At 40.3% G+C, this 20,745-nt stretch overlaps 1 protein-coding gene across 2 annotated transcripts in view; it reads right to left on the minus strand.

The window, feature by feature from the left end:
* LOC111267966 (inactive phospholipase C-like protein 1) overlaps positions 1–20,745 on the minus strand; it is a 121,254-nt gene that overhangs the window by 41,786 nt on the left and 58,723 nt on the right. For both annotated transcript variants that reach the window (XM_022846604.2, XM_086971510.1), the window contains one exon: positions 13,169–13,369. In XM_022846604.2, coding sequence (XP_022702339.1) covers positions 13,169–13,369 — 201 coding nt within the window. The remainder of the gene's footprint in view (positions 1–13,168; positions 13,370–20,745) is intronic.

The following is a 20,745-nucleotide window of genomic DNA, read 5'->3' on the forward strand; positions in this document are numbered from 1 at the left end:
CACTCTGAGAAGGTTATAATATAAGGCACCGTCAGGCTTGGTGTTTTGCGACTCTGAATTGGCTGGCAGATGGCCATGCCTAGCTTTAGCCAATGCTGTACCCAGTAGGAAAAAACGCATGCAGATAGTGATATTTCCCTAAACAGCTCAGGGACTTCCCGTTCATCAAGAATAATTTTCTTTGACTTATGATAGCTTATTATTTACTGTCAACAGATGCTGTAAGGTCCTGTGAATAGTAGGTTCGAGGAAAATTTCTCGCACGCCCAGCGGCCTAAACACGGACGAACAATTCTATATGGTTTTGCCATTTGATTAGTAGAGCTAATCCGAAGTACACTGTTCTCTTGTCGTATTATATGATAGAATATTATTGAAAGATGAATAAATGCTTCGAGTGTTATCTCCGGTACTTAAACAGCGGGGCTTCGTTTGACCCCGTTGCAATACGACGCTCTGTATTGTTCATATAGGAAATAACCGGCCTCAAGCGATGACAGGGTCTACAAACGTGTACACTCGCTCTCAGCTTGCCCCACACACACACACACACACACTCATTGGATTTAAAATGATAAAGTTATGACCACCGTAGAGGCCTCTATGCGGCGAATTTTACGTCTGGCATTACCGTTCCAATCGGGTTCCCAGCCCACAGCAAAGTGCGTCTAAGCCCGTGTTCTAACTTAGACCGTAACGTGTCCCTAAAATTAACAGGCAAATACGTTACCCGCAGTAGAGGCCTAGTTCGTTTAAACCTGATCTTTAGAGAAATTTCGGAACAGGGAACAATAGATGGAACTATTTAGTTCACGGCACAATTTACCTGCAAAGCAATTATCGAATGACATGATGTCACTATTTTCAGACACTTTTGCGTACTGTTTTAGCACATATAGACGTCATGCTTCTACAAACACGACCCATTGCACTAAGCAACCACTATATATATGGATTGAGGTGCTTTTAACCTGTTTTGTTTTTTGGCCATGTTTGAAGTCTTTCACGATAAATAGATGAATCTAGACGATTTTGCCTAGCAAACGGTTTTTATTTTTGTTTGAGAGACCATTCGCTACCACTTTTACATCGATCACTACGGATTGTGTGGGTTTTAGTTGGTCATGGCGAGCTAAGGACACTTGAGCAATGTCGTTGAGAAACTGTCGAAAATACACGCGCGAAACGTCCCTTATCGGAAAATCGCCGCCTTTTATCTTTTCGTAAATTAAAAAAAAAAAAGCGTAATTTTCTCGGCTTGAGTACCATTCTCGTGGGATTGGCAAATCCAAAAATTCTCTATTAATTCTCGGATCAAATGGGCAAAGCTTGAAGTCGGTTTAAATTAAATAGAAACATTAGTGCTTACATCTACCACAGTTACTTTAAAGAAAGTAACAGGCGCGTGATGCTATAATACAAGTCATTGATTCCATAATCAGAAGAAACTTAGTGTCGTACATTCTGACAGGCACCTCAAGTACCACAGCCAATAGTATCGTCACCACTTATATGCTTGCAATAGCTACTATTTATACTACTACTACCACTTCAATTGCCTCAGAACAAAGCTGTAAATGTTACGGTAGTCGCTGATGCCGTGCGAACAGCGCTTTGCCATTTTCAGCTATCGTTTAGGTTTCCCTGCAACGCTGACGCCTCGCTCAGAATCGTCGGCTCTTCCGGCTCCCTTTGCTTTTCGGCAGGAGGAGCCGGAAAAGGGGGGCTTGTCATAGTTATGAGTTATTTATATTTAGATTTCAGAACTTCCAGGGGAACCAGGACAGTTCTGAGCCGGTTGTGGTGATGGATAGGCGCCGCGGCCATTTCAGCTAGTAACCAACAAGCTTTCACCCACCGCAAAAATTCAAGAATAAGCACACTCTTAGTGGTTCGGAATGGCGAGAAGATATAAAACCCACCTCTAGACAGTAGACGGTAAAATGGGTATGAATACTCATACTTCTGTTTGCAGCTCGTTGTATCTATTCAAGATTTATCATGAACTCTGAAAAGCGCGTATAGGGCAAGTAGAATGGTGCAAAAGAAAAAAGAATCCGTTCCGCGTGACCTTAATTCAATATAAATATTTCATGCGTATAGCATTCGAGAATCGAGGGACGTAAACACAAAACGTAAAAGATACTGTGTTTTCGGTCTTTAAAATGAGCTGTATAAATCACATTACAGATATTTATATTAGGGTTGATATTTATAATTGATCAGGCGAAAATTGGCCTGTCGGATGAACCTAATCAGGTATAGCTATTTTCCATAGCTTTTTTTTTTTTTTTTCGTACATACAGATGCCATGCAATGAGTATGTAATAGTCAAGTACCGTAACGGACGTAAAGTTATTTATTCATAAAATCGAAGTCACTACCAGAAAATACACTTGTTCCACGGATTTTCCAGGACTCTATAGGCTGGAAAAGGAAATGAACGTTGTAGAGTTCAGGTGCTAGATTGGAAACCTTATTGAGATCACACGCAGACTCAGATTCTCTTGCTCAAGCATCTATTCCATTGCTATTAGGTTCACAGCTCGTAGTGATGTGTAAACACGCATCAGGCAAGCGTTTGAAGTGTACACACATCTACACTATGCAGCATAAATCAGGCTTGAGCTTATGCCATCAACTACATATATGATGCACCAGATTTTCTTTATTTCATGCAAACTCTGTCCTGTTAGAAAGTTTGCGGGTCGTTTCGTGTATTGAATGAAGAAATTTGTTGAAATATATGTTTGATGCCAATCTTTCAAGCACGACAGATGCGTTAATGAAAGACAGATACAAAACGACGCTGCGAGTTTTTCCTGTTTAGCCTTTACTGGCTGCAGAAGACCGTAACTTTCTTGATCTTACTACTCGATTAGGAGAGCTACTAAAAAAGGCTAGCTAATGAACAGGCAGGACACAAAAAGATGAGTAAAATGCTTTTGTTAGGAGCGTTTCTCTCCGATCTTCTTTTGCTTCTATTACCACTGTCAGTGCTGGGTTAGTCCATGTTTCCCTTTTTCAAAATTTTGCTCGCTTTAGAGTATAAGTAGGCTCGAGTTTAACGCCGAGGTATGCGGGCGGAGCGCAGGCAGGACAACGGAATCGGTTGAAGTCGCCTGAACCCCGGGAAATACCTACAGCATGAAAAACAGGTGAAAATTTAAAAAAAAAAAAAGTTTTTCTGTCCTGGGTTTTTCATGGACAACGATGGAGGTTTAGAAAACGACTTCTGTTGCTGTCGCTGCCGCAGCATTATGCTGATGCTGCTTATTAAGGTGAACAGTCTTGTTTCAAATAAGTTGAAGTTCAAATATGATGATTGCTGCGTTTATATGGGATTAGGACAAAGAGTGCTGTTGGGACTCCGCATACGGCGACCTCGGCTTCCGATGAGGGGGGATACAATTGAGTGATGCCCTTGCCCTTTTTCTCTCGTTGTTTCACGTCGACTATCGAACGGATAAATTGATCTGATCCTCTAGGACGATTTAAAGAGTAACAAATGAATCCCTTGGAAAAGAATCCTTGCTTATGGAAAAGTAAGAATGTAACCCTAGAATCCTGTTGAACCTTGTCTACTTTATCGTATTTTACAACCGGCCGAAAAAGTTCAGTGCGGTAAATAAATGTTTTAGTACTTAAACTGCTACGCATTGCCAAACAAATTAAACTTTTTCAAGCTGTTTTTGTTTCAAGTTCTATCTAGCTGGTTGTGAAAATGCATGCAGTAACCAGCTGGATAGAACAAGGTCATACGTAAATGTGTAGTCACTAAGAAGCGAGCAAACTGTTGTTACTGACTAGAACTTAGGTTAAAATAAGCCAATGGTATAGTCGTCTCGTAGGAGCAAATTTTTATGCACCACATCTGATAAATGTATCCACCTCGGCTTTATTTAATTATGTATAACAAGTAACTGTCGCTTTATCTGGCTATAGCTACGCTGTGCTTCCATCCAGTTCTGTCCTTTATACCTGATAATTTGCGGCATGGCCTCAATTAATTTTAGAAAGTACACGCAACCGTATGATTAAACGACGTGATCAGGATAAGACAGTTTACTATACAGAGCGATTGATGCTTTTCATATTTTCAAGTTCGTTTCAGCCAGTGAAATCAATAGGTGGATTCTAATAGACAAGAAAGTTGTTGGCTGCTATATGGTACAAATCTATCGATTTTCCAGATCCAGACCATGACCCAGATGAGCTGTATAAACACCAATGTAAATATGGCACGTTTACCAAATGATAGTGTTTTAAAAATGTATTAAACCCTTGTGACAAGTTCCGCTGGAGATTGCAAACTAATGGGATCTATTTTTAAAGCCCCAATATTTCATGGAGTCTCTCTGAAGCACGCATGTGGGTCATAAAAGGCCCACAGACTCGGCCCAAATAGCAGCAATTCAAGCGGTCGCGGTTGGATAGATGATCATGGACAAACTTTAGGGTGACCATATGTGTCTATCAACACGCAAAATGTTCTAGCTTCATATTTCTCCTCGAGTAACGTAACTTGGCACCAACAACATCTAGATATACTGAACTACTCCGCGTGATAACTTAGTTGGTAACGTATTTACCCGCTAATATTAGGGAAACGTTGCGGTCTAGCTTTGAGACCGAGCATAGACAAACTTCGTTTCGTGCTGGGAGCCAGCCCTCTAACGGAATGGCAACGGCGATACCAGACGTTAAACTCGAAGCACAGAGATAAAAATTCTTTAGCAGCTTATTCCGACATGTATAAATCTACCGATGCATAGACTTCTCTATTCCCAGTAACTATTCACGCCACTGTGCCAATGCGAACGGTTCATATGCTTGATTTCCGGTAAAGATTATTTGAAGACAATTTCATCAAATAAGCTCAATCGATCACAGAACAAAGAGGTCTCCAGTAAGAAACTACCACAGTCAAATGCGATATAGCGTATAACGGACCTCAACCCTCGTGACTTCTTTCTACATGTGGATTAAGGCTGACGCATTGTTGAAAACGAATCGAAATTGTAAGGAGACAGCGAGCTCCTTTGACTGGGAAACTTTGATCCGCGAAAATGATTATGAGGATTTCTCGTGTGAAGGCTTCGCTGGGTGAGAATACAGGACTTGGTAAGTAACTGAATAACAGTAAAGGCACAAAGAAAGCACGGGGTACACAGACCCTTAGGCTAAACACACGGCGATAGATGGATATCTAAACCAGGCTAAATCAATAAAACAAACTATTAAAATTACTGAAACAAGATCATCAACTAGCTGAACGAAGATAATGGGATAACATTACCCAAATAACTTAAAATTTAGTGAGTTTACTCAGACAAGGCTATTCATGGGAGTCAAACAGCAATAGGAGAGCTGCAATTGGACAACAAGGATAATTGCAGGAAACTAGCAAGAAAAGCTGATAATTTGTATTCAGAATTAGGGTTTAAACGTAGAAAATTAACTTACTAAGCTAGATGGATTTGAAAATGTAAGAACGCAGTACGGTGCAGAAATTACTGATAGATATGTTGTCTTTAACATTAAATGGCTTCTAGAACAAGCTGTTTTTAATACGACGGCAAACTTTCGGCGTTCCTCCAGGCGCACCGTGGTCATGGTAGTTAAATAAATTGTGCATTTTATACTTTTTTTTCTAATTTGACCAGATATATGCACATGTCTTATTTTTAGAGGCGTTCTTTGTTCATATCTTTTTAAAAGCTATGCCCCAGGGATCCAATAATCTCTATTGTAAACGTTTTATACGACAATAGCCTCGACAGAAAAAAGGCAATTGAGCAAGAGCTGTAGAAACATTCAGTAGAAGTTGACTAGTTTTGTCGTTGCCCCTCTGGTGCGCGGTTGCCGATAGCTGAGACTCGGTCGCACATGCCATATCCAATTTGTTCAAAAAAAAAAAAACTTTAAGGCGAACGAAGTTATCAAGCGTCCAGAGTTGCACGACATGAGGGGCAGGATCGAAATTCTACAACATGGGGTATAGCCCATGCTGTGTGTAGAAACGACCAACGCTAGACAAAGGACTAGATCGGTAAGTTTTTTGATCCTGCGTCTAGGATTTAGCATACAGGTGCTTGGTCTTGTTTTAATAGAAAGGAAAAAAGAACAATCTTCAATAGCAAGCTTATAGCAGCTCCGCAACAGAAAACTGGCAAGCTGGCGATGTAATGGACAACAAGTATTGCTTTATGTGCGTAACCACTTGGGAGGTAGACCGACCGTCGCAGGGTCCCTACATGCAGTCGTTTGGTTGTGGTGAGTTTTTCCGTCCGTCAGGCGCCCTGGCTGAAAATAGCACTCTGAGCGAGCGTTGCGAACCTTCGTTCTGGTACGAAAACCTGTTAAGGTACTGAACGTTACATTCGTAGGTATTCATAGTAGAATATTATTCGTATATGAGTATCTGTGTTATGTATTTTGAGTACTCCAGCATACTTTCATTCTTCATTTTTCAAATGAATTTTTTATGCTGTGAAGTATACTTTACTATATCCTTCAGCGAGTACCGATTAATAGAATTACTTTATATTTCTGTGAGAAATTATTTTGGTTGCCATTAGAGTAAATTGGTTTTTGACAGCTAAATTAAACTTTCCATAAGGCTTATTCTAAGCCTGTTGAGACACGATCTTGATAGGTACAACGTTTCATTAAGGACGTCCATTAAAAACAATGTAATAGCCTAGTGAAAAAGAACTTCTGTTTACTGGAACGCAGATGCCTACTTTGCAAGGATGCAGGTACCGCTCCTACAATAACTTCACTAACCCGTCTACAAGTCTAATGGGAAGTCATTATAGTGTTTAGCTGTATTCCCCAGCGAAGACGATCTGCCCATTGCAGGACGTGGAGGTAAATGGCCCACAGCATGCCGGAAAAATCAGGTATTAAAAGCAGGCCCGCCGACAGGTACAGACCTTGAGCTACGTGCCATTTGAATTGTCGATGTATCCACGTCTTTTTGTTGGATACATTGCAACATTACATAAAACACAAGACCATTAACGGAGTATGGCTAGTCTCCTGGCAGAGTCGAAGCAAGCTTATAGGTAGTATGAAACCGATTTATGGGAAAAACAGTTCACTTCAATAAAATTATGTGTATTATACCAATGCTATTGAAAAGTAATTTAATGTCATTTGAATAACGAGTGTGAGTTTGTTCCCGATGTTTTGACCTACGATACAAGCTAGGCCTGCTAAACTCAATGTAATAATAGTACACCCCTATTGAAGTGAGTGGTATAAACACATAGCATACATTTTAAACATTGTTTTTAATAGTAAAAGTAAATATTTGAATCTCCTTTGATAATCAGCACAGATCTGCCTAGACTAACTTAGGTATAATTTTTAACCTAAAAACTAAAGTTAAATTTGGAACATAGACAGTGTTCTACCGTAGTACAAAGTCGCAACCTTGATATTCTTCAGATGGTACGAGAAGCGGTTTTTCCTTTTTTTTTTTTTCTACTTTGCCTTTCTAGCACTCGTGTGTTTAACTTAAGCGAAGCTAGCTAGAAAGCTTACAGTATTTAATAATGTGACATATACTAAGAGCCCCCAGAGTAGTACTTTGTGTTCCGTGCCCATCGGTGCGATTAGAACGCATGAATAATTATATAAATATCGGATCAATGACCTAAGATGCTAAATGGTGCCCTATGTATAAGATAAGGAAGGATACGCGGATAAATGATCCACGAGCACCATCACCACCAGACCGACATGATACTGTTGAACCCGCTGCACGTGTGCGGAATTAATGGGCTAATCAGATCAAAACAACTACCAGAGCAGAAGTTGCACCGACAAAAAGTCGACCAGTTTGTTGAGTATATACACACGTGTCTCTTTTCCATATAGCAGTAGCTAAAATCCAAAGCAGAAACAATGCATTACCGCGGCAGTCGTTTCGGTAGCTTTGTCGCCCTACTGTCACATCCACAGTTGTTATTGTTCGTGCGCTATAGCAACGGTGACTTATTTTGCACCTCTGAAGGCCCATACATATAGAAACGGACTCTCCTTATTGCTCCTGGTGATTCACACGACGCTCTACCTCAACCACAAAGGCAAAGCTTCTTCCTCCCCTTGGTCTTCTTTAACGTTCTCTTTGTAGGAGTTGACGTCGTTGTCGAGGAGCCTGACCGGACGAGGGCCAAGAGACTCAAACGCCGGCCGAACACAACAGACGTGTGTAGGCCGTCGTTATGTCATTATTCAAACGATGACGAAGCATCCATTATAAAACCCGGTGGATGAAAGCGACATCGATCAACCGCTCCTGCCACCTTCCTCCCATAGAGAAACGATTTGCCAAGGCAGGCGTTTATAAGAAGATGGGTTCGTGAAAGCGTCAGAATCAGAGAAGGAAAAAATAGAGAGAGACTGCTTAGGTGAACGAGCAGAGCAAAGACGATCGCCAAATAAGGACTTTCAAAAAGGTTAGGCAAGGACGATATGAAGAAGAAAGTGAATTAGAAGAACTTTTTGCATAAATGCCAGTATTAGCTGAGGAAAAGGCTAAGACAGTAGAAAAATCGTAATGTATAGCATCTTATGCGCTTGTTTTGCTTCGCAGACAAAAAAAAATACAAACATTTGTATCTCTGCAAGTACGACCAAATTCACTTTTAGACGGTAGGCTTTTGCCGTTAGTTACCTAACAAGTATACATAAAAAGTAAACTCTGCTACTAGTTTCACATGCAGCCAATGGTTTGACCTAATTTGCAGCATAAGTACTATAGATTCATTTGTAGTACGGTACAGGCTGATGGCGAGCAATAAGCGCTTCCACGAGCAGAAGAACGTATAAAAAGAGAACAGTATCACGACAAACTAGTGACTTATGGATTGCTAGCTAAGTGTTTTCTACATTATTAAGGCCTACCACGCCGGTGGCAAAAATATCAACAGCAATCGAAGTAGTTATAGCACACGTGAATGGCTTCTTGTCTGGAGCACGGATTAGAGTTTCCTTTTGCTAGCAGCCTGGCGATCGAGCAAGCATCGGCTATTGAAGACAGATAACCCTAACACCACGTCCAGCAGAAATTTATGGCAAGGTATCCAAACACTGCTAGCGTTCATATGGTGCTAGATATCAATAGAGCTTACAGGGTTTTCTCTGTTCGTCGAGCTGTCAACACTGAAAAGAGACCAGTCGTCTGACTTTTAATTAGCTGGGAATTTTGCCGATTTAATCGCGTAGTGGATAAATTGAGATAGAAGTTCGATTCGTAAAACGTCAGTAAGTTGATACTTGACCTGAGTAATAGGCTCATGTCTCTATCATTGCGCTTGATTAATATAAGGGATTGATGAATGGAAAAATAATAATAACGATGGATAAGGACCCCGGGGATCAGTTGTGGTTCTATTATATGTAAATACAGTATTTTCCTATTTGGGGTTTATAAAAGTACCTCTAAAGAGTCATGTGCAGTTAATGTGTACTTACCACTTATATGTAGATATTGACTTCTCGAAGAAGTATTAGTTGTTTTTTTTTAACTAAACGGTACTAACGTAACATATTTCAGATTATATGGGTTATGTGGTTACTTGCTATATTCTGTCGTTTTATTACAATAAAGGTATGCATGTTTGTTTATGATAAAAATGCGTTCTTTGTAGAAAGGGCATAAAAATGGTTTTGTCCTTTTATTTTGGAAATCTTCGTGCAAAAGTTGTTTCTCGTAGCGCTCGGCTAATTTGATGAAATTATTGTCTTCTTATATTAAAAGTCGAAAAGTATCTACTGGACATTTGCCACCAAATACTTTGAAATCAGGTGATAAAAGCTGGTTTCGAAAATAGTAATAATATAGTTTCCACATGAATTCCTGTGAAGTTTTTCATCTACAAAAGTCTCCTTGTGCTTCGAGTTTTACGTCTGGCGTCGTCACTAGGTGTTCCGTCACACATTTCACTCCAAGTGCGAAACAAAGTTTGTCTAGGCTTTTCTAGGTTTCAAGTTCAAGGTTCAAGGTTTATCTAGGCCCGGATTCGAACCTAGGTCACAACATGTCCATAAGATTATCAGACAAATACGAGTCGGATCTCTACGGTCAATAGCTAACAAGATTACTACAAGTCAGTGACAAAGATCGGCATAGAGAACTAGTGAACAGGAAAAGCGTTGTCTTCCACTTAACAACGGCAAATTACATACATCTTTAGCTAGCCGGCCAAAAATGAGCGAACTTGAGATGGGAAATGTAAATATATCCACCACGTAGGTCGGATCGAATCCTGCAGAACACCTTAAAGGCGTTATTTTAGTTTTGAGCATGGAGGGACGCGATTGTTACAACTTTCGCCTAAAAATTACAGAAGTTCTACAGTGATAGAATTTTAACGTTGCCAAAAGAAAATAGCAGAGATAATTTGGGTCGAAATGGCGTTTTGGATGATTTTAAGTTGAAATAAAACAAAAAACTTGCCTTAATTCCAGCTTAAAACGGTTAGTACTTTTTCCACAATTTAATACGTAAATGTATTGCGTTAACGCCTGTATCATGGGACCGCCACCTTGCTCCCTTTGTTTTCACCGCCTAAATTTTCTCATGTCACAATGTTTATTATACTGTTTTGAAAAAAATATGGGCAAAGCGCAGCTTTAGAGATTAAAGCAACTGAATATATAAAAGTAATAGTCATTCAATGCGTACAGCGTTACATTCATGAGCGAAAACCTTCACGTAATTTCTGCCAAACGAACTATCTATTTCCATATGATTGCTAAGCTTATTAAGCAGCGAAACGAACAGTCTCCTTACATACTACCTCAGTCATCGATGGACTGAGCCAACAAAATAGATGGTGACTACATTGCCACTTTCATGTGGCAACAAGGGGATTTTACTGCAGTGTCTATGTTAAAAATTCAGAAAACTACCGAACGCCAGTTGGGAATCCCAAATACTGTCCCGTGTGGAAGCGCCTACTACGCCCGACTTACCATTTGCTGAATTTAGATACACAGCAGTAAGTTCACAGATAAAAAATAAAAGTAGTGAAGATAGAAATGCAATATCTCAATGATTGATTAGGCTGCACGGGATAATGAGCAAAACTTCGTTAAGCTAAAAAAAATGACGCGCTAGTAGCTCTAAACAGGTACATGTATACTGCAGCTAGCGAGGAAGTCTTTGCGACATCTATTTATAGAGGCCGCCGACTTCATTCACATTTAAGCTCATACCCCCTCTTTATCTTCAGTTACTTTCTACTAGACAAAACTGAATGACGTAGTCTCAGTTTCATCTGTCATTAACCATGCGAAATATATGAATGACGGTTGCGAAGACAACAGCTAACTAGGCAACAGGCTGAACCTGAAAGGACACTGTACAATGCGCACTAACTATAATAGCTGCAGCTCTGCTGATCGCGGTAGCAGGCCTACAAAGCCGTAGGGAAGAAGGGAAGTAAGGGATTCCGGTAAGTGGCAACCAACGGCGAGTATTCGGAGCAACGAAAAGGGAGAGGTCGAGATTAGAGTTCTGAGAGGTGCATTCAGTTAGCGAGCATACAGACGACAAATAACGGACGATGGGTAAATGTAAGATCGATTAAGTATTGGCAAACTGGGTTTATATGGATGTTTTGTAGAGCTATATTATGGTCCCAGCAAAACTGATATATATAGCCGCACGGCAGTGTGGAATCTAGAACTGGGTTAGTCAAAAGATGTACCTATCCCATTTTCAGTTCGAAACCCTAGGTGAACGCATAACTATGGTCAATACGTGTACCATACACACCTGTCCTGCATATTCTATATGTTTGATGTACATAAATTAAGGTACAGTCGCCGCTGACCAACGAGACACGTTGGAACAACTGATGTTAACAAGCTATGTGATGTTCTCCTTGATTTGACAGTTTCCTTTGTTCCAAATCGAAGAAAATTTTTCAAAGTGAGCCGCAACTTTGTTCGGAGCACCCTCACTTGCAATGGCGATATTATTGGCGCAACTTTATTACTAAGTGCTACAAAGTTCATTTGTATGCCGATGAAATATCTTTAGCTGAGCAAGTTTAGTGCCTTATTCGTGACAAACGAGATACTAGATTTCTATCCTGGTCATTGAAGCGTTCCGCTTTCGTTTATTGATTTAAATCAAGCAGAACGGTTTAACAAAATGAAAAATAATTTCGCCCAGTTATAGTTGTATCTTACACGTTCTCAGATCCTGTACAGCAAACAGGCGGGACCCTTATCACTCAAGCGTGCCTTTGGATCCAAATGTCATTACATTGGTGCTGCTCGTCAAGGAACAAGCATTTCATCCCAGTTATCGGTAACGGAGCACATATAAGATGGATCGCACAAGCTTCAACACTCTATCCTGTCATTAAGGCAGATTCTTGTGCTTTTTATGTCCGGTTTTCAGGTTAGTGTTAAGCTTATAGCTTCCCATTTGTTCATTTTATTTGAAGTTCTACAGTTTTCAAAATGCAAGAAGCACATGCATGGGATGATGGAAAAGATATTATTGCTTTCCAGGCGATTGAGTTAAACTCCTTAGATCGTATATTATACATTTTCGTATCAGGCTTCTCTGATTATGTATTATAGAAGAAACTAAAGTATGAACGATAGAACTTAATGTTGAGCAGAGCTGGTCGCTACTTATCTGATGTTAGTAAAAGCAGAAATTTTAGTTTCAACCAATACATGTAGAATTATGTGCACAACCCAGATAAAGGCACGGCTTGGCTGATTGCCCGACTGTTCTACATACTGGGCGTCCAAATAAGTTTTCACAAACAGTTTCACATGTGATATTTGTAAACGCACTATGTTCCCCCATATAGACCCTTGTCCAAAGGTGTCACATTTATCGCTTTTGTCACCGCTGCTCAACTTTGAATAGTAAAGTCAGAACGTTTAATTCTCTGAAAAAAATTAGTTATTCAGTCTTCAGAATAAGTACTCCTTAGTTCCTTCGAACGAAGATAGCATTTTACTTGTACGGGCACGTCTGCAAGCGAAGTCTACATGCCTTTTAACCCTAACATGAAGAAAGCTCAACGCGAGCGTTATTAACTTATACTTCAAAACTGACTAATTTGATAATGTATCCTGCGATTCAGTTTAGCAGTTATTTAAGATTGAATTATCCCAAAGTTACCTTGTGGTAGGGGATGCCGTCCATTGCTTGGGGCTTCGAGGCGGCGTCGACTGATGTCGCTCGTCGTGATGTGACGCTTCACTTCCTGACGAATTTCCGGAACTGGAGGGAAATATCTGCAGTTTCTTAAAACGAGGGCTTCCCTGTGGCGATTCACCCCGGCTCGACGAACTTTTGCTGTGTCCTCGAGATGAGATATCTCTGCAAACAATAAAAAAAATTAAGAGATCAAATCATTATAAAGTATTGCGACAGCTCAAGGCGGATATAAATAGCCAGTTACTTTTTTGGAAGTTTATTTCGATTACGCCTTCAAATTCTGTTTGGCGTCTTGAAATGTACATCGAAAGAGGGATTTTTTCTAAACCAGTACTTAACGCAATGCTATTTCTCGAGAAACTTTTTCTTAAAAAGCTTCTAAAAATCCGCTCGTTAGAAATCTAAACGAACAGATTAAACAGTTTGATAATGGGGCCCTTGTAAAATTGTACATAACTACAAGCGATGATTAGATCAATTTTCACCTGTTAGCCCTAGAGTTTGAAACGATATAGATGTTGAAGAGGTACTTTGGGATAATTGTCTGCTCATTAATACGTTCTTGGCTTGAAAATAGCCAAGTTCGAAAAAACAGGAACACCAAAATTCGGATACTATGGAGGGGGTAGGTAAGGCAGCGGCTGTTTGAGGGTGGAGATGTAAATGAATAGTTTGTTTCCTTCGATTTACTGGGATGCTGCTTTTTGAGATATAAAAGAATGTTTATTTTGACAAAAAGTTCGGCTGGAAGCGTACGGCAACACAGTTCAGCACAGCTTCAGAGCGAGCTCTTCTGACTGGACCGCTTGTTAGCGGTCCCATTCCGTAAGTGCAAAGAATATGTGTATGACTATCGACAATAGGCAGATTCATGTCAGGGGAGCCATCTGAGCGTTAAAGAGCTGGAAAAGATTCCGATTCAGTTTCCAGCTAGCCGACAACAACGCATCCGGTCGATTATAGCTATATATGTAACGGCTTCTATCTGTTATAATTTAGAACGACCTCTGTTCATCCAGTTACGAGTTCTCGCAAACCTAGTCTTTGCACCTGTACCATTGTGCGTTGGTTAGCTTTTGCCTGGATGCTTGATTTCCTTGACTAATCTTGATTCATGCTGCCGTCCCTTTCTGTCTCTCTTTTTTTTTTGTTGTCGAGCGAAAGGGTTCTTCAGCCGAAATCGCAAGCGTCGCTACCGCCACCACTTAGAACTATTCAAAATTAGTACCATTCAACCTTAACGTGTTCACGCTTGATCTAGCAAACCATATTTCTCTAATTCACCAACTCCTACCCGGCTTTCCTCATGTTCTCGTGTGTCCTTCGCTCCATCCTCTTGCGCAATTCTACCGTCCCTTTTCTTGCTATCAAAGCGGTTGCCAATCAAGCAAATTCGTTAGAGCCGTACTGTTCTTTTCACAAATTGGGATATTTTTCCCTACTTGGGATATTTTTTGGCCAAGGATGTATGGGCAAAGCCGTGATAACTGGATATGTTCTGTCAGGTTTTTCGTTAAATAGAGGGCGTTGCAGAAAAGTCGGTACGACTTAAGCTTAATCGATGGTACACTTCCTTTTTCCATCGCTCACGATTGGTATGATATGGCAACAATGACATCAACGCTGACAGTAATGTGTAAGGGGTATCGTTTGTTGAAATGTATCTCTAGGTATCTATATATTTACCAGCGTAAGTAACACTCTAGCAGGCACATCGATTAAATAGCACCGGAACAAAAAAAAAAGAACAACGTACGTACGCATCGGGAAGTGTAGCCTTTGATCCAAAGCCTGTATGGGAATGTAAAATAGTTTTTGTACTTGGAGCCAGCCACTCAGTTTAAAGCTTTTGGGTCCGTAGCGGTCACACACAACATTTTGTTTGAATAGCGTCCATTTACTTGTCATACTATTTTGATAATCCTTAAGCACATACTATGTTTTGCTTGGGTAAGCAACCCGATTCTATGTAGTATAGCATATTTCTTTTGCTGTATACTTCGATCAAACATGCCCGACTAAGTACTAAAATTGTTCGTGCTCGTATCTAAATATCACCATAAGATCGTATGCCATAATAAGTTTCGGCGTTGTCATAGTACGGTAAAAAATAGCAGTTATTGAGATTTTTTCCATGAGTCTGCCTAGATCTCATCCCGCGCAGTTTTTTTTTATCAACCGGGATAAACATAATCATATTATATTATATGGTATATCAAACGCTCAAAATATCTTAGAATTTCTCTTGATAATAACTGAGTACTACTACGAAGGCGTTTGAATGTTTATATCCCATCACGTTAACCCAGTGCGAATAAGGTAGCATGTAGCTATATATATACAGCCCCTTTTTCCATAGTTAACATTTCTCCGTAAAGCGGGTCGAGATTTTTCCGGATGTTTATATCCGGATATTATTCCGGATATAATTAGATTAATCCGGATATAATTAATTCAATTGCAATCCCCATGTTACCATGCTGAGGTAACGATTGATTCGATTGAGGCACCTCATCGATAGACGCTGAGAGAATCCAACGTATCGCGGTCGAAGTAACTTGACAAAATTATTTACCAATTCTACTTAGAACCACAATTGGCAACCAGCTAAATTCGAAATCTCTTTATCTAGAAGACCTGTTTTAAAGAGAGGGAATTTACATGCGAATATATATGTGGTACGACAATACCGGTAGTCCACGACGGTCAGATTAAAACCGCGCGACAATTTGCAAAGGTTTGATTGTTTGCAGTATAATCTGTTATTGCAAAATGCCCCAAATCGAGACAAGGTATGTGAGTAGAAGCGTCAAGCAATAACGCGGAACAATAGAATCAGGACGATGCCACGAATCGAATAAACACCTATCATAACTACTAAGCGGTAGATGTTTATTTTATACTGTAGGTACGCCGGCGCCCTCTGGGGCAGCAGACGACATAAAGCTATACCAGATCAACAGTCTTCCTATTGGTGGAGATTGATTTGAACTATAAAAAACGAGGACAAACATAGCAAACGTATTGACATATATGTATGTATAGTAGGTAAGAAATTAATGGTAACACTAATGTGTGCATACAGATGGATATATAGCGTGCATACATGCATGCGCAGGTGATGTGAGTACGGATAAACAAACGTAATATGGATTCGAGTTACTAATTTAATATCTTTAGCTATATGCATTAAATAAATCGTCTGCAAATAGATCCTTAGGAAATGGATATAACCTGGATGGAAATGGATAGCATGCGGGAATCGTAGGATTTTCGTACGCTTTGCTCATATGCCTATATATTAAAACAAACTTCAAGCAAAATGAAGAAACTTTCCGTTTGGATTGTTCTGAATATCGAAGAACAGTTGAGCACCGACTTGCAAAACCTACCTAAAAATACATTTATAAAAAAAAATGTAAACCTTTGTATAATATTAACGACCGTGCGATAAGGTATTGTTTGCCGTTTCTTCCGCCATGTGTCGATTACATAATCGGAAACGTGGGCAAAGTTTTCCTAGAATAGGATTCAACAAAATTCACGGGATGGAAAAAAAATTCACGAAAAAATGGAAAACAATTAGCACCTAGGGAAAAAAACACTTCCACTATATCGATTTTGCTCTGTATGAAAATGGCGTATTTCTCACACGACGCAGCCGAGTTTATTCACAGCTGACTGTCTGACTATGCTTTTGACAGTATTTATTTTGTCTTATTTCTTTTTCTCTTTATTATAATAAGGTCACTCTTTCTCTTACATGATGTACGTGTGTGCTAGTCTTATTTTGTGCGTTTGATAGTCGAGCAATGAAGATCGGAAGCACTTTTTCATTTACTACAAACCGTTATCATATCTAGCTAGGCTGCCGTTCATTTGATGTCTGTTTTCTCGATTAATTGAATAGAAATTTATACTTTAGGTAGAAGCTGGTTTATGTTTACCACACCGACTTCTAGCGTAGTGCACGTCATGTTGAAATATAATTAATGCAGCCAAGACCAGAGGCGTAAATGCCTCAATGCATCACTATGAGAATTGGATGATCATATACGGAAGTCTTCTACGATAAACGCATGCGCGAAGGTTTCTTGTAAATCTGATCTTGTGGCACTCCATCCGACTATATTAGTAATGTTAGAATATGTTTACCATGATTATATTTACGTATGTACAATCATGGTGTTTACATCAAATAAGTTTAAGCTAACTATCAGGATTGTGGAAACATGGAGCAAGCGAACTTGCCGGTAGCAGGCGACATCACTGTTGGACTCGGTCGATTAGTTTCTTCTGGATTGTGTGGCGGAAGGTCGACTAAAGCCTATTCTTCCACTACTAGGCCAGTGCAGTGTATAATAGGATCTATGCTGTTTGTTTGCGTAGCTGGCCTGATTTCATACAACGATTGCGTAGACACCATGACGCTATCGTTACAAAAGCTTTGAACGGGACCCTAAGGCCACTGAATGTTATCGCTAGTATCGTACGCCGGATGCGCTTCCAGCTCGTAAAGGCGACTTTCGCTCGCGTTTCGCAGCTAGTACTGTGCTATCATTTCTTTGCCCGTTAACATTATACCTTGAGACAGTGACAAGTGAGCATGGTTGGCAGATACTAGAAGCTAGACAACGATAGCTGCGAACTAGAAATACACTCAATCATTCACTTCACCGAGCGATGAAGTCGCCTCGCTGTCCCCAGTTCAAGCAAAAATCAGCCAACGTGATCCGTCTGAAAGCAGCTGCTTATGAAGCTTTACTAAAGGACCAACATAACTTACTCGACGTCCAATTGCCACCGCTCACTTCCATACGGCAACTTCACTGGTAGTTGGAATCAGGTTGGCTGTCAACATTAATCGAACCAAGCCCCGACTGTTGACTTTATCGGCGTTGCTGTGTTTCGATTGGCGTGATCTACCCCAGATCCGCAAGCCACGATTACTGTCACCCACTGTGGAACACGGAAGCTCTGAATAGCTGCGAAAACGGTTGCAGCTTGACCCCATTAGCCCCATGCTTACCCCCATACAACTTTAGCCGAGGCTTAATAGCGTGGCTAAGATGACGCCACCCAAAATGACCTCAGCGGCAGCGATAACTAGCTGGTACCACTAATAGTGCTACGCTCTTTGTCTTTGAGTAGCCTGCTGAATGGGTCGTATGAAACAACGGACTAGAATGGGTGAAGGACCGCGGCAGTAGAACACAATGAATTTGAGCTGGCCCAGAATGCCAGCAGCATTCATGACAGGCTAAAAAATGTCAACCTTAACGTTTATGAATTACTAGCGACAAGTGATAAGTCCGAGCTTCGTACAATATGCATACTTACGGCGACCAGAGTATTGCACTTGAGTAGACGGCCAAGCTTATGAAATGTACTTACAACGAACCAATTCTTCTCCGAATTGCGTTACAACTTTCTGATCACGCCATGGCTGGCAAGCTATCAATCATGCTATGGATGATCATGCGAAAGTCATATCGCTTCTTGACTGTAAAGGTGGCGACCTAAGGAGCACTAGGGTAAGACCAATTCAACGGTAGAACTTGCCATGCGTTCCTTATCGTGCGGTAAGCTTTACATGTATTGATAATACAGCGTAGTGTACCATCATGTAGCCTGGACTACAATTCATTGTAAATTTTTTCGTAAAGAGTTTTAGATAGGGTGAAAAATCTTCTCCTAAACAGAATCATCTTTGCTGACTATTTATTTTACTGATAGAACCCGTCCTAATGTAGCAGATTAGGATTACATAAGTAGGTATAGTTGTTTCCAATTCTATCCTTGACATGTTGCTCTTAAGCAGATTTCAATTATCAAATTGTTCGTTGGGTCAGATCTACCTAAAATTTGCAGTGACCAAAGGTCACTGCAAATTTTAGGTCATTCTTTATTAGAGAACCAGATATGTATATTTGCTTGTAAAAATGACTTATTTTATATACACGTTTTCGAAAATGAGAAATAGCATTTAACGTGTACGAAAACATTTCGTTGCTCTAGAAAAAAAAGGCTTTGCCGTCACCGCTTCCTGAACACTTATATACTTTGGATTTTCGTCCTGTTGCCCCATCCTTCATCGTCCAACATCAAAATGTTCTCGGTTAGTTTCAACTGAATTAACCAACAATATTTGTGCTTGGCAAATAGACGGGTGAATCCAAAAGCTTAGCTGTTTTCTGTGATATATAGATATAGCTAATTGTTGCATGCTCTCCTATGAATATCAGAAACTATTTCCAACCACGATGTGTACACTTTCTTCGTATAAATAAAGATGATCTTCGATTTGATGAACACTGCCATTTTCCTAAAAAAAGTACTGGAATCATATATAGGAATACCGACAAAAATTGAAGAACCAATCTGCCAACGCCCAAGCCTAGTGATCTACAAGCGGCTAATGCTAATACTATACTGTAGTAATGTATTGCCATAAAACGCCTGGGTCTTTCCATCGTGTCTAGGACCGAAATTCGTGCACTCTCTTTTCCGTAAGCTAAGAAAAGTCGATAAGACTATGAAAGGCTAGAGTATAAAGTAGTTTAGAGTTGACCTTTTGTTCCAAGGCACCGATGAACGAGACTGGTGAAAGCGTCGCACAAGAGGCCGACAACGCACAAGTACCGTCAGCGTACTGAAAGTGGGTGGACTCATAAAAGCCATATGCATGAAGGAAAACACGAAAGGGGGTGCAGCTGGGTCAGTTTTCTGAGTCTCGTCGTGCACGAGGGTATAATCGACATAGAGACACGGGCGACTCTTCCTGATTCTCAGCAATATATGCTATCTCCGTACCGCCAACTAGCTGATAGATGTAGCGGCGATGTGTGCACGAGCGAACCCAAGAGTCGTGCAAACCAGTTAGCGTACCATGCATGAATCAGTTCTGTGTTAGACACATCTTCGAGAATTTGAAGTAAATTTTCTGCGCACAAAGTGACCTAACTTTCTGGACTTTATACTGCATGTAGTTCAAATGTACTTCTATACATGATCGGGAATGCGGCAGGCAACTTAGTCTTATCGACCACGAACAATTGCTCTCACGTCAAATTATTTCTTGATATTATCGAAGATTAGTCTATAGAAAAATCTAATGCTCTTAGAACAATTCCTCTACCTAATGATCTCAAGCTGGTCATAGAACGGAAAATGTCACATTGTGAGATTAGTTCACTACTGTCCGGTACGGTATAGATATATGATTTACGCCGCCATCAGCATTTGGCTGCCAAAAAGCTTGCAAGAGGGAGCTTTGTTTTAGCGGATAGTGCATCGAGAGGATATCACCATATCAAAAATAGCCTCCCGAATCAACGCGCATCGGAACTTGCTCCCAAGGCGTAAAATTAGTCCCTATAGAAATGTCTGTAGTGATAGATAGGGTAGCTTGGATAGTTATAGCGAGCGTCAAAAGACTAATTTTCGAAGATCAGATTTTAGCACTATTAGGCTCTAGTCAACAGAGCTATCCTTTCTCTTTTCGGAACGATCCAGTGACATATGAATTTTTGTCAAAT

Source organism: Varroa jacobsoni, unplaced genomic scaffold (assembly GCF_002532875.2).
Source record: "Varroa jacobsoni isolate VJ856 unplaced genomic scaffold, vjacob_1.0 scaffold_1244, whole genome shotgun sequence".
NCBI lineage: Eukaryota > Metazoa > Arthropoda > Arachnida > Mesostigmata > Varroidae > Varroa > Varroa jacobsoni.